The 16,028-nt window shown below is 35.8% G+C and overlaps 1 protein-coding gene across 1 annotated transcript; it reads right to left on the bottom strand.

The window, feature by feature from the left end:
- Positions 1–5,655: 5,655 nt before the first annotated feature.
- LOC110459678 (E3 ubiquitin-protein ligase RNF12-B-like) lies at positions 5,656–10,657 on the bottom strand. The gene is made up of 3 exons (XM_021512047.1): positions 10,588–10,657; positions 6,604–7,190; positions 5,656–6,507 (listed from the first exon to the last, which is right to left on the bottom strand). Exons 1-3 carry the CDS (start codon positions 10,655–10,657, stop codon positions 5,656–5,658), a joined length of 1,509 nt encoding a protein of 502 aa, XP_021367722.1.
- Positions 10,658–16,028: the final 5,371 nt, after the last annotated feature.

Below are 16,028 nucleotides of genomic sequence, written 5' to 3'. Positions count from 1 at the left end.
TGCAATACGCAAAGACGGAATATCATCAACATAATGCGATCTATGTCAGGCTGTCGAGTCACAAAAATGGTAAACTCGAACGCGAGGTAAATTAAATAAGATAGGGAAAATGGTAAACTCGAACGCGAGGTAAATTAAATAAGATAGGGAAAATGGTAAACTCGAACGCGAAGTAAATTAAATAAGATAGGGAAAATGCAGTGTACCAAACACACGATGTGATATTTTAGCATATTGTGAAGGTAAAATCATTAGATGTTAGTTTAGAAATAAATATACTCTGGTTATGTCTGTGAAATCTTTCTCTAGTTACAAAACGAAATATTCGTTTAGATAATATTTTAAAAACTGTAAGATACGCGATATAAACTGGCAGAAAAGAATGTATATCAACCACCGATACTCTATCTGATTGGCAAAGTGCTAGTACATAGGGAATAATTATCTTAGGGATAATGACACAGTAAATTGACGTCAAAAGAGCTTGAAAAGGTTTATGGTCGATTTGTAAATGATTAAGAAAAAACGAACAGTTTAAAATAAATGATGACATATTACGTGTAATATTCTACAAATTCATTTTTGAAAATTGAAGAACATGATGTTTATTTTATTATTATAATGTTGCTTGGATACCTAAGAAATTGTCCAGTAGCTTAATTTTACGCATTTCAACAAATTCCTTAGGATTGACACAACTTACACAAATGTTATTACAGAAATATGTCGACACAAATAAAACAAAAAAATAGTTTGCTTATTTTTTTTTTTTTTCTCTTCAAACATCTTTCTTTTTACATGTTTTTTTTTTTACAAAAGACATCACAAAACACAACTTGCATACACTCTTGCTCTCGTTCTATGGATATCTAAGGAGAATTTTCAACTTCCCATCCGAGATGTGCGTTACACTTTGTGACCGTAACGGTCTGGGGTTGGAACAAATGATTCGAAATTGGTTAATACACATCTCGGGCGGCAATCGAATTAGGTACAAGTTAAAGGTGCAAATATGGATAAATACACAAGACTTGGTAAATAAGCTATGGTATCATTAAGTTTGAAAAGGGTCTCCATTTTAAGAAAAAGGTATTTTGTTTCCCTTTACACGTTGCGATATATTTTTCCACTTTATAATTGTACATTATATCTCTCTTTACACTTTCTATAAAAAAGTGTATCACCTTTCATACGTTGTTTGTAAATATAATGTTTAACAATAAGCATATTGAGCTTCTGCACATAATATGTTTTACCTTTTTCCCAAATGTAATATTTTGTTTTGCAAAATTAATGTAAACAGAAGTTTTTGAGAATATCCAGTTTTCAAGAAGTTGCCAAAGCTTCTCGACATGTTCACATTAAAAAATATGTGTAGTAAAGTTTCTTCAGATTGTTTGCAGGATGTGCAAAGTGGGTTATTTTTTATTTAAATTTTTTGTAAGAAAAATGTTAGTTGCGAGTTCCTATATATAATTCTATATTGAAACCACTGCAGAGTCACATCTGTTTTTATTTTGAAAACTATAATAATTTTATTAAATCAGTAATGTCGTCAACACCTGGCACAATAGACCATTTGTCAATATAGTTATTGGTGCATTTAATTTTGGAAATAAAAATATCATAAATGTCTCTGCTTCCTTTTTTGCTTTTATTTATTAATTCTATGGTGATTAGAATAAATGATTGTTGCAAATCAGCCGAGGCATTGTTTAAAGTACATGTCAGCCATAAACCATCTTTGATAGAAAACTGTGGTGTTATCTACCTTTATCTGAGTATTGAACCATAATGGTAGTTTCAGCAGGTCAGTGGGTTTAATATCAAGTTTTATGATGTACTAAAAACTTCAATCCAAAATGTTTCTTTTTATATCTTTGTGATAGTACAATGTTATAGTTTTCACCGAAAGTTGTCAACTTGTTGACATTTGTGTTAAAAACGTCTAACAATAATGTTTTCCAGGTAGCGTCAGAATTGAGAATTCTCCGTATCCAGGTTAATTTTAATGCTTTATTAAAGGATACGTCATGTGCGTCATTCTACAGCCACCATCCTTATCATCTTGTATAATCTTATTTCTAGCTATTCTATCTCTTGTATTCCAGATAAAATTGAAAAAGTCATTTTCTAATTCTTTAGTAAGTTTGTCTTCTGGTTTAGGTAAGCGCATAAATAAATGAGTCAATTTTGGAATTAAAAGAGAATTGAATACCGTAATCTTACCGAGGACAGTCAGTCTTCTTTTATACCAATGTTTTAGTGTATTACTGATATCACTAAGTTTGGCTTTACAATTTAATTTTAGTTTTAAGTTAAATAGGATGCCCAGTACCGTGAACGGTTCGTTGGTCTACTCAAGGTTCCACTCATTATATAATCTATTTGTGGCATTTTTCCTTGAACCTATCCAGACTGCCTTATTTTATTTTTTCAAAATTCGGTGTCAAGCCGGAATACTGGTCAAGGAGATCAAGAGTTTCCTTGAGAGATTTTTCCATACCATTCAAAAATATACCAGTATCGTCAGCATACTGAAAGAGTTTATACTCTTTGTTAACAATTGTAATACCTTTAATTTCTTGATTAGACCTTATAAGGATACCCATTATTTCTTCAAACAGGAAAAAATATACGGCGAGATGGGATCGCCTTGACGGCAGCCCCGTCCTATATTAAAAAATGTTGGAAAAACCCATTTTGAAATACACATACTTTAGCCTCGTTATACAAAACACTTATCCATTTAATCAATTCAGGACCAAACTTAAAAAACTCTAGAGCATTATACATAAATTCCCAGGACACCGAATCTAATGCCTTCCCGAAATCGATCAGTAATAGAATACCTGGTGTGTGATATTTTTTTCGGTATAATACAAGATGTCATAAAGTAGTCGGGTATTTTCCCCTATATATCTACCAGATAGGAACCCCTTCTGATTTTCGTGAATCAGATTATCAAGAATGTTTTTATTCTATTTGACAAGCATGTAGATAGGATTGTGTAAGAGACATTAAGGAGGGATATGGGTCTCCAGTTCTTTTTGGCAACATGGAGATTATTCCTAATTTTTTTTAAAAGAAAGTTCTCCAGTTTCAAGACCTTAGTTTAGAGACCTTATCAACAGGATACCTATATCCGACCAGAAGAATTAAAAAAATAGCGGGAAAATCCGTCAGAACCTTGAGAATTGTTTTAGTGATTTAACTGTGGATAGAGCCTCGGTATATGTAATGTTCTCTTTTAGCATATCAGCTTCTTACATATTTAACTTTATCTAGGTTACCAAGAAATTCATCTAATTTAACATTTATTAAAAGTTCATCCTTACTACTGTAAAGAGTTTGATAGAAATGTTTAAATCATTTGCTTAAATATTTGCGTTCCATCGGAAGTCTCTGCCTGGCTGTTTTACAGAATTGCTACGTCCAGACAAGCAGTGTATTATTAAACTAGCTCCGATTCTGTTTCTCAAGCGTGACATGTTTATTGCAAACGAGGGATTACTATAACGATACGTCTTTGTATTGGATCAATATATTGGTAAAAGACCGGCGACAAATCTATGATGCACTGTAAGGGCCACAAACATATATCTATTAGAACTGATTAAACGGCCGAGAAGGTCAATCAAATTGACATATTTAAATCACACCTTTTTTTACGTTTTGGAGGCTAAATAGTTTCTTACTTATTGCAGAAACAACCAAGTTAAATATTTCAGGTGCTTGGCTTTTAACACTGCCCATTACCCAGAACGAACAGAGAACTGAATTGAAGATATGTAAGTCAAATCGGACGAGAAAAAGGAAAACTCATGAAAGATTCAATTTTTTTCTGCAGGGATGAAAACAAATAGCTCGATGATATAAGATGTAGATCTCTTGTGATACACACAGCCATGACCATATACTTATATGTTTATATTAAATGACTATCAACAGTCATTCCGTAACTATACAAATTAAATACCTTACGGGATACATGACTACTGACAGTCTGATACAATAATATTGGTGTAAAGCTTTCATTGGATGGTAACACGTATCAGGATATGTTTGCAGATTGTTGTTCTGCAATTATTTTCTACAAAAAATAAAGTTATTTATAACTTAAATTATTTTCTGGATTCTCCACAGTCTGAAGTTACTCACATTTCCTTGCCTTTTGTAATTGTTACTGTATTTTTGAGTACTTGTATATCCTTATTATTTCATGCCACAGTCTTGTTATATCACTTTAATTGTTTCAAATTAAGCATTGTCGAGGTTCGCCGTAAATGGATGAATTATGAGAATTAATAACATCATTGTTGATTAGAAATTAATATTTATAATTCAGTTAAAAATTCTGCGATGACTTCAAAAAAAACCCAGAAACAAACAAAAAACGACAACAAAATTACATTTTATGGCTTTTTCATCATCTCTAATTATTGCTGTGTGGCTTGTTTTATTGAAAATTTGAAACGTAAATCCTTGTGTAATTGTGACAGCTTCAGACCGCTGTCAATCACAGTGTTAATTTTTTTTAAATAATAAATTAATGTTAACATTTTCTTTAATACACTTACTTTGTTATAAGTGTTTTTTAATAAAGAAGTTAATACATTTTTAATACCATGGATTTGGTCTTTTTTATTGTGGGGAATAGTTTTCCCTTACCAACAATACAAACTTTAAAGTGATATGTCAAATAGGGTATATTTTAAGGTTGGCCTTAAAGTCGATGTCAGAATTACCCTTAATCTTTGACCGATCACAGAGTCAAGCTTGCTAATCCATTGGCTATTCTCATAGAGTGATCTATAAAAAACACATCACATACTGTCTTGTTATTTTGTAGCAGGTTTATTTTAACCCATATACATTAAATATCGTTATGCCCTAGGTCTGCTATGCTGATAAAGGAAATACAATCCTTTTGGTGTACATGTACAACAAAATCCGCCACTACCTTTATTGCGTCTCTCTAGCTCCTATACGTGCAAGTTATTATATCAGCGACTCGGTTTTCTTTGATATTAAGCTCTAAAAATTGAACAGTGATCTATTTTTTTATTACCCTTATAAAAAGATGAAGTAAAATTGCTAGAGCATGAGCATTTTTATTTTTGTAACATTTCCATATTTTTTCTCTCACTTTTTATACTTAAGAGTTCCAGAGTTGACAGCTATCATGAACGATAGTGGATGGTCCTGAAATCTTTGGGATTGTTTGTGGCGATACATTGCCGTCTTGTCTTGGGATTGTTTGTGGTGATACCTTGCCGTGTTCCTTTGAGACTGTTTGTGGTGATGCCTTGTCGTGTTCCTTTGGGATTGTTTGCGGTGATACCTTGCCGTGTTCCTTAGTGACTGTTTATGGCGGTACATTGCCGTGTTGTTTTGGGATTGTTTGTGGTGATACCTTGCCGTGTTCTTTTGGAATGTTTGTGGTGATACCTTGCCGTGTTCCTTAGGGATTGTTATTGGTGATACCTTGCCGTGTTCCTTTGCGATTGTTTGTGGTGATACCTTGCCGTGTGTCTTTGGGATTGTTTTTGGTGATACCTTGCCGTGTTCCTTAGGGATTGTTTGTGGTGATACCTTGCCGTGTGTCTTTGGGATTATTTGTGGTGATACCTTGCCGTGTTCCTTAGGGATTGTTTATGGTGATACATTGCCGTGTGGCTTTGGGGTTGTTTTTGGTGATACCTTGCCGTGTTCCTTAGGGATTGTTATTGGTGATACCTTGCCGTGTTCCTTTGCGATTGTTTGTGGTGATACCTTGCCGTGTGTCTTTGGGATTGTTTGTGGTGACACCTTGCCGTGTTCCTTAGGGACTGTTTGTGATGATACCTTCCCGTGTTCCTTAGGGACTGTTTGTGGTGATACCTTGTCGTGTTCCTTAGGGACTGTTTGTGGTGATACCTTGCCATGTGTCTTTGTGATTGTTTGTGGTGATACCCTGCCGTGTTCCTTAGGGATTGTTTGTGGTGATACCTTGTCGTGTTCCTTAGGGACTGTTTGTGGTGATACCTCGCCATGTGTCTTTGGGATTGTTTGTGGTGATACCCTGCCGGCTTCCTTAGGGATTGTTTGTGGTGATACCTTGCCCTGTTCCTTAGGGATTGTTTGTGGTGATACCTTGCCGTGTGTCTTTGGGATTGTTTGTGGTGACACCTTGCCGTGTTCCTTAGGGACTGTTTGTGATGATACCTTGCCGTGTTCCTTAGGGACTGTTTGTGGTGATTCCTTGCCATGTGTCTTTGGGATTGTTTGTGGTGATACCCTGCCGGCTTCCTTAGGGATTGTTTGTGGTGATACCTTGCCCTGTTCCTTAGGGATTGTTTGTGGTGATACCTTGTCGTGTTCCTTAGGGACTGTTTGTGGTGATACCTTGCCGTGTTCCTTAGGGATTGTTATTGGTGATTCCTTGCCGTGTTCCTTTGCGATTGTTTGTGGTGATCCCTTGCCGTGTGTCTTTGGGATTGTTTTTGGTGATACCTTGCCGTGTTCCTTAGGGATTGTTTATGGTGATACATTGCCGTGTGTCTTTGGGATTGTTTGTGGTGATACCTTGCCGTGTTCCTTAGGGATTGTTTGCGGTGATACCTTGCCGTGTTCCTTAGGGACTGTTTGTGGCGATACCTTGCCGTGTTCCTTAGGGACTGTTTGTGGTGATACCTTGCCATGTGTCTTTGGGATTGTTTGTGGTGATACCCTGCCGTGTTCCTTAGGGATTGTTTGTGGTGATACCTTGCCGTGTTCCTTAGGGACTGTTTGTGGTGATACCTCGCCATGTGTCTTTGGGATTGTTTGTGGTGATCCCCTGCCGTGTTCCTTAGGGATTGTTTGTGGTGATACCTTGTCGTGTTTCTTAGGGACTGTTTGTGGTGATACCTTGCCGTGTTCCTTAGGGACTGTCTGTGGTGATACCTTGCCGTGTTCCTTTGGGACTGTTTGTGGTGATACATTGCCGTGTTCCTTAGGGAATGTTTGTGGTGATACCTTGCCCTTGTCCTTAGGGAATGTTTGTGGTGATACCTTGCCGTGTTCCTTAGGGACTGTTTGTGGTGATACATTGTCGTGTTCCTTTGGGATTGTCTGTGGTGATACCTTGCCGTGTTTCTTTGGGGTTGTTTGTGGTGCTACCTTGCCGTGATTCTTTATGAATATTTGTGGTGATACCTTGCCGATTTCTGCGGGAATGTATGTGGCGATACCTTGCTTTGTTCTTTTAAAAGCTTCGGTTTTGTATTTTTACCCGATTAATACAATGACCACTAAGGAATGCAGATAACTGTTTTCTGCCTTATTTTAACAGTAATACGTCATGAAAACGTTTCTTATTGGCTTCTTATCTTAGCTTCAGAACCTGAATTTAACGATACCAAGGAGTCTTCCACCGCATGAGTTTCATTTATTTACATCTGCATTGTAATAAAGATGACGGCACTTTTTTATTTTATTTCTTATTTTACAAAAGTAAACTTTCCTTTCTTTACTAGTAATAGTAACACATATGTGGAATGTATGTGACATTCGTTGATTAATTTTCCTGGTCCTTGGTTTCAGTATCATTACCTGTTTTTCCTTTTGAATATCATGACTTTCGTGATAGATGTCGACTGCTGACGGAGAAACATTCAACACGGGGTTTCCACTGATGCAGATTGGTGACGACTATGGACGCATTATAATGTCGCCATCAGAATCTTGTTGGGAAATAGCATATTTCGTAATATGTTCTATGAATTCCAACAGAACACAATTAAATGGTCTTTTTTAAACATTTTTATCGTCTTCAATATTGACGCTCATATGTTTGGTAAAATAAAGCATTCATTTATCAGAATTGATTAACTCAAATTGAATAAAAAAATCTATGCCTCTTCGTTAAAACTGAAAACTATATTCCACATAAAATCAGTGAAATCAAGCCATACCTTTATGACGTCATTATAATGACGACGTCAACAATCTGCTTGCGGCTTTCACCGCTAAAGGGAAGGCAGTATGATTTAAGATGCAAAGATTATAAGATTGTTTCATGTCCAGGGGTGTAGCATAGGCAAATTCCACCCGAGGGGTTTTAAAATTTGGTTTTGCCAAATTTGAAAATGCCGGTATATCAAAATATAAAGGAAAGTATTGAGTATATGATCAAGCTAATTAGAATGTTAACTCTGACACAAATTAAGAAGAATAAAATAATCGGCGAAAAATCCAACCTTCCTGTGTGAATGAGCTGTTTACTTACTGTATAACATGAAATATTTGTTGTGCATAAAAATTCGTGGTTTTCGTGGTTGCTATTGAACCACGAAAATAAATACAACGAATTTGAATGATACACGTGTCTACTGTTTGTTAAAATAGGGTATCCACAAAAGTTTGTACCAAGAAACGATCTAAATAGCTTCAAACCTCAAAGAAAAAAGTCCACGAATATTTCGTGTTATACAGTATAAACATGAAATTAGACCAAATCTGATTTTGTTACATCATTTATTTTGTATAGGTTTCCTTCTGTAGTCGTCACAACGGTGCTAAAGCTACAAATAAAAAAAGGATTATATTCAACTTTGTACATTCTTAATTATACTATTGTCTACTGATAGAAAAAAGGGTATTATCATATACGAATAATATTTGAAAATATATAATATTATATATCGTGATGTTCTGTTTGCGAATCTGATCAGATAAAGCCAGAAAAACGGAAGTCTTCAATAACTTCAGATATGCGTAAATAGTCCATCTGTAATTGATAAAGGTTATTTTAACTTTACTCTATCCTCGATACTCCAGAGGTTACGCTCTCTTTCATTCTATGCATGTCATGACGAAATCATATAGGCTTAGTTCGCACTACCTTGTGGATGATGCACAAGTCGACTGGTTTTACCCTTTTATGTACATAAAAAGAATCGCGCGAAAGCATAGCGTTCAAATCTTCAAAGGACATGACTCAGTATAGTGATAGGTCATTTTTGTACCTGATATCTATTAACTAGCCTTAGCGCATTCCTTCGATTGTTTCCTGACATATTCCAGGAGTGCAGAGATCTGAAGAACTCCGAGAATGATTACGTGTATAGTAAAACAAACGTGTTTTTCTAGTGAAATTTTCACATAATGTCTTCATACAAGTTAGATTGTTATTACTCTTTCCATTCGAATTAATCTTTGGACGCGTTTTCCATATAGAGTTCCCACAGCGAGAACCACAAACTGTATCACGTAACCTTGGTTACGATAGGGATTGGATAATATACAGACACGATGGCAGTATGATGCTATTCATCTCGATAGACCGTGACATTCTTTTGTTGTACATCAAAGGTTCAAACAGGTCTTCTTGTCTCATCCACAAAGTTGCGCACTCTAATCTTTCAATTTTGCTATGACATATTCCAGGTATCAGTGAGCAAAAGTGAGCGTAACCTCTGGAGTATCGAGGTTTTGCTATTTGCCCTAGCCAGTTCTAAACATGTTCAAACCCACAGAAAGAGGACAATGAAATAGACCTACCTTGAATTATATGTTACCGCATGAACACAGACCATCAACACAATGCCGTCTGTTGGTAGGACAATTCCAGTTGGTAAGGTCAAGACATGTCTGTTTATTGGCACATGCTACAATACAGGTATTACCTCATATTTCATTTTGCATAGAGAACATCTTAGTTTGAGGATATTATGAGTATAACTCACAAACATATGGATCGGTAATACAGATTTTAAAAAGACAGAATTCTTAATTTGAGTTTGTAGGAAAAGTTGGAATCGTTAAAGGCAATTGATTGTAATATTAATGATAACTAATATATATAGATTGTTAATATAAATTTAAAAAACGAAAGTTTGGAATCATTAAAGACAATCGATTGCATTATTATCATTATTAATGATCTAGCACATAATTTTCGATTTGAAGGGCTCAATTCTTCCGTTACAGACTATACTTACTATGATCGCTGTTCAAAACACATGTACAGAGGCCATTGATACATGCCTTAACGTAAGTACTGTCGCAACCGGTGGAGGTGCATCCACTAGTATTTGTACCGGTACATGTCTCCGAATGTACAGACTCTGTAATTGAATCAGAGGTGTTTTAATACAGGAGTAAAACGTTTAACATGCAACCCCGCATTATACTCTATCACTTCATGACCATTTTAAAACTCTATACCGCACCTCAAATGTTTGTACATTGCCTTAGTAAATCCCCATGCTGTATGCTATCATATTTCTTGATGTTATAATGGAATACTTCATGAACATTTTAAAAACACCTTAAATGTTTGTAAGTTTGTGTCAGTCTAAAGCTTTTCTGTGAGTGACAACTGGTATTTTCGCACCTCGGCGAGAGTAGAGTCCCGGTGGACAAGAAACTACTAGATTCTAGCCACGTTAAAATCTATGCGTTTATGGGCCGTAAAAATTGAAAGTACAATTTCAACTTTTATGTTGATATAGATAAGATGTGTCAGCACACTTTAAGGGCAAGTTCATACCGATTTAAAACCCAAGTCGTATTTATTGATAGCAGATTCCTCAATTTACAACGATGATTGCTATCGCAAACCGTTTTTCCGACATGTGAAGAGATGTGCCGGTATAAGCTGTAGTCGCCTAGCATTGTATCGTTCCCACATCGTGCACACACTGCTTGCACACCGTGTACGTAACGTCAGGTGTGCTCATCGTGTAGCTGATACTGCTGATATAACCCCCATATCATGTTGAGGATAAAGTGCTGAGTTAACCACCATATCATGATGAGGACATAGTACTGATATAGCCCCCATATCATGTTGAGGATAAAGTGCTGAGTTAACCCCCATATCATGTTGAGGACATAGTGCTGATATAGCCCCATATCATGTTGATAATATAGTGCTGATATAGCCCCTATATCATGTTGATGAAATAATACTGATATAATCCCAATATCATGTTGAGGATATAGTGCTGATATAGCCCCATATCATGTTGATAATATAGTGCTGATATAACCCCCATATCATGTTGAGGATATAGTACTGATATAATCCCCATATCATGTTGAGGATATAGTGCTGATATAACCCCCATATAATGTTGAGGATATAGTGCTGATATAGCCCCCATATCGTGTTGAGGATATAGTGCTGATATAGCCCCCATATCATGTTGATAATATAGTGCTGATACAACCCCCATAGCATGTTGAGGATATAGTGCTGATATAGCCCCCATATCGTGTTGAGGATATAGTGCTGATATAGCCCCCATATCATGTTGAGGATATAGTGCTGATATAGCCCCCATATCATGTTAATGAAAAAATACTGATATAGCCCCATATAATGTTGAGGATATAGTGCTGATATAGCCCCCATATCATGTTGAGGATATAGTGCTGATATAACCCCCATATCATGTTGAGGATATAGTGCTGATATAGCCCCATATCATGTTGAGGATATAGTGCTGATATAGCCCCATATCATGTTGAGGATATAGTGCTGATATAGCCCCATATCATGTTGAGGATATAGTGCTGATATAGCCCCATATCATGTTGAGGATATAGTGCTGATATAGCCCCATATCATGTTGAGGATATAGTGCTGATATAGCCCCATATCATGTTGAGGATATAGTGCTGATATAGCCCCATATCATGTTGAGGATATAGTGCTGATATAGCCCCATATCATGTTGAGGATATAATGCTGATATAGCCCCATATCATGTTGAGGATATAATGCTGATATAGCCCCATATCATGTTGAGGATATAATGCTGATATATACTGTTGTGGGGCTATATCAGTTCAAGATCATCTGTCTCAAGGTCAGGTCTACGTTTAATATTATGTTTAGTATAAATCAGAACTTTGCCACCATAATTATCTCTATCCTCTCTTAAAATATTACCAAAGTTTTCCAAAGATACAGCACAATCAGGAATTGAATTATCAAAATGAGTTTCAGAGACGCACAGGATATCGTATTCGGAGAACTCAGCATCAAAAATCTGATATGACAAATAGAAATAAAATCTAGGTGGATGTGGGGGTTGGGTGGACCGGGGTTCGGGTGAATATCACCGCATATGGATAATATATATAAAATAATAAAAATGTAGTGCAAATTCAGAGAGAATAGATTCAGAGAGACACTAGCGATACATAAACATTTATAAAGTAACGAGTCATTCCCTGCCGTTACAGCACCAAGATAGTTTGTTGTTGTATCCATTGTCAAAAAGGAAACGCATATGTAGAAAATACATCCTGGTAGAGTAAGAGCAGAGAATGACACAGATAGTTTTAGGGAAAATACACGGAATATAACAATATTTAAGTTTTGAAAACAAGATTGACATGTATAAGTGTTTATATTCTGAAAACACAATTTGCCTTGGTGAAGTAAACACATTGACAAATGAGAACAAAAAACAATATAAAAATAGATGATAAACATAAACATTATTTACATTAACCTTTAGGATCCATATAAAAAATGTCTGTGATACAAAAATGAAATGTAAGAAAAAAACAGTTACATAAATATCGAGTGACCCGCCTCACTGACCCCATACCGTTTGCTGATTACACGATAGAGCTGGCGACCTCGCTATATACAATAGACCTGACGTTACCTGTTGAGAGTAGAACAATCCTACATAACATCGCATGCATTTTCACGAACTCAGGGGTCAGTGACACGAATCAGCCTGTATCCTTCCAATTTACGCGTTTGATCGGATGGTACAGATTACTAATATTACGAATTAAGTGGGAAGCTACCGATCATTAAATTATACATTTTCTGTAATGAATTATTATGATACATTTTATTAACTAGTTCATATGACAATATGACACCAGAAATTAAGACTGTAATAATGTTGTTAGGAACAATTTATAATAAGTGTGTATATAAATAATCCCAATATCATGTTGAGGGTATAATGTATATATATATATAGTCCCCATATCATGTTGCGGGTATAGTGTATAATTAGTATGTGTATAATCCCCATACTAGGATATAGTGCTTATAACCCCTAACCGGATTTATCATCAGACTTCCATACCTAAAGGCCTTTATCAAGCCAGAGCTATAATATTGATCTATATTTTGTATAACCCTTATATGTATTGTTTTGTTGTTTTCTTGATCTTCCATCTTTGTGTATAAATTGTTCGTGTTTATAGATCTGCTTGTATATGATCTTTTGTTAGAATATTTATTTGTATGTATGTTTATTTGTAAAACATTTGTTTATCTGTTTGCGTACGTGTTTGTTACAATCCCAAAAAGAAAGAAAACGTTTAATTATTTACCAATATCAACGAGCATATGGTGCGTAATTATGTAATCTCATGTACGAATGAAATGTAACATTTTGCATTTTCTCAACACATTAGTAATATTTTATATGATATGGCAATAACCAATGATTAAGGAACGGTTCAAATGATGTATAAAATAAAGTGTATGAATTAAAAGAAGAGAATATAAATATNGTTCTTATATTCAGAACTTTGTGGTTGATTATATCATTTCTCATAGAAGTCTCGCAAGGTATGGTTTTCTTTTCAGAAATGATTTATCAAAGCTATAGTCATAGTGACAGTTTTTGGCAGTGACACGGGGATCCTTAAACGTCCGTAAATCATGTGGAATATAATAAAACATTATGTATATAATCGGGAAATAATAGTTATTATATTGACATGGTTCCTTAAACTTTGAATTGACGAATGAATACAAGATTGAGTCAAAACAAAATGCATAGCTTACCAAACAGAGCTGCCAAGGCGAGGAAACAAACAACTAGTAGTACCTTCATTTTGAATCGTCAAGCGCAGATAAAAGCGGTGTGAAGTTGAACATCTATTTATTGTTACTTATTGAAGGTTATCTAAAGGGCTGGCCTGGCTGATTACATGTCTATTTTATGACATCAGTGACTGTAATCGTGACTTGTGTTCCCGATCATCATAATCTTATCTTTATGGAATATAGACCACTGTCGAAAATTGTAACTACGCATGGGAAACTGGCACGGTAGTGTAGCAGTAGGACGCCGGGCTCGTGAACGAAGGGTTGCGGGGTCGAGTCACGTCACGGCACTGCGTTGTATCTTTGAGCAAGATACTTCACTCCGCCTGTTCCCTTCTCAGGGGCGTTTCTAGGACTTTTTTGTTGCTAAAAAACATAAAATAATTGTGAAATGCACTAATGTAACAATTGTAGCAATTTCTCTGTTTAATAAATCATTAGGGCATTGCTTTCCTATTACTAATTAATTCTGATTGACTTTTTAATATGAGCATTGTATATCTAAAAATATCAATTAAATATTTATATGTATTTGAAACATACACGGAATTATCTTCCCTATACCGTCTGCTATATATATATATATATATATGTTTATGCTACTTATTATATATGATTTGCATCAATATTTTTTTACAAACCATTTCAATCATCTTTGTCTTTGTCATGTCAATCTAAGTAGAGAACTTATATAGGCCTAGCCTGCTGTTCAATCCTATTGTTTACTCAATAAAATATGATGAAATGAAAATCTAACGGTTCCTGACTTGGAGCATGTATATTTTATAGTTAAAGTGTCAGAGTTTGACATTTTAATGTCGAATTCTCTCCATTAAGTGTCTATGGTATATTAAAATGATTGGATGGATCTTAACAGCAGTAGACCAATAACGAGAAAATCCAAATTCTAGGGTATAAGGCGTTACTTAACATTTCAATAGTCCTAGGCCAGGATTTTATGAACGGGAGGCGTAATTACGGTTGCCCTGGTAGAGGGTCCATGGGGAAGCTCAGAAGCTCTTGGATTTCAACAATTTAGCATCATGTTATGAAGTAGCCAGACTGATAAATATCTCCCTATTTTATATTAAGTTCTGGTTTCGTTGAACGACACACATGATACAAGACAAACAAACACTGAAGTATAAAGTTCTTTCATTCTAAATATTGTAGGCTTTAATGTGGAATACATGATTGAATATGATAAATTGCCATATTCAATACAATAATAGCAGATTACGATAGTTTTGGGTTTTTTTGAAAGGGGGGGGGGGGGGGGGGGGGCGTACGCCCATTACGCCCTCACCTAGACCCGCCCCTGATTCTACTCAGCTGTAAATGAGAGTACGTGGACAGTGCTAGCATTGTTGAATGCTAGCTGTGAGCGCCGAATTGGCAGCAACGGCTGTATGCTCCCCAGTGCGTTTGACTGGTTGCAAAGGCCCTATAACCACGGATAAATAATAATTTGCGAACTGCTTCTTTATACGACCTACGAACTAGGTTGTGATAAAGCGGTATATAAGAACCTCGAATTAATATGTTCATGACTATGGCTTTGACTTATCATTTCTGAAAAGAAAAGCATACATTATGGGACTTTCGTAAAGGAAATGATAAAGACGAAATAAAATCAATATCATCAAGAAACGTGAAAATTCAGCTGGGCTTGACCGGGATTCGAACCCTGGACTACAGATTGTACTACTGAAGGTTTAACCTGATGAGCTCCCTGGTCAATGGGTGACCAATCGGGAACCGTTTGCACTTTCCGTAATCGAGAAATACAGTTATATCCAGAATGGATTAAGTGTATGCTACTGTATATACGAACAGGAGGCCAAGAGGGCCTGTATCGCTCACCTGGATATTCATGCCCAGCAATGCTATCAGTTCAGGACCTCAACCATTTCAAAGATATTGACAAGAAATCAAGTCACTGGGGCAAGGGGTTGGGCTGGATACCATAAACATTTTGTTAAGGTTCACCATTCGTGTATCGTTACGGTTCATCGTTAGTGTGTTGTTAAGGTTCACCATCAGTGTGTTGTTTAGGTTCACCATCAGTGTATTGTTAAGGTTGACCATCAGTGTGTTGTTAAGGTTCACCATTAGTGTGTTGTTAAGGTTGACCATTAGTGTATTGTTAAGGTTGACCATTAGTGTATTGTTAAGGTTGACCATTAGT

This window comes from Mizuhopecten yessoensis, unplaced genomic scaffold (assembly GCF_002113885.1).
Source record: "Mizuhopecten yessoensis strain PY_sf001 unplaced genomic scaffold, ASM211388v2 scaffold10185, whole genome shotgun sequence".
Lineage (NCBI taxonomy): Eukaryota > Metazoa > Mollusca > Bivalvia > Pectinida > Pectinidae > Mizuhopecten > Mizuhopecten yessoensis.
This window is presented reverse-complemented; position numbering and strand designations above follow the sequence as displayed.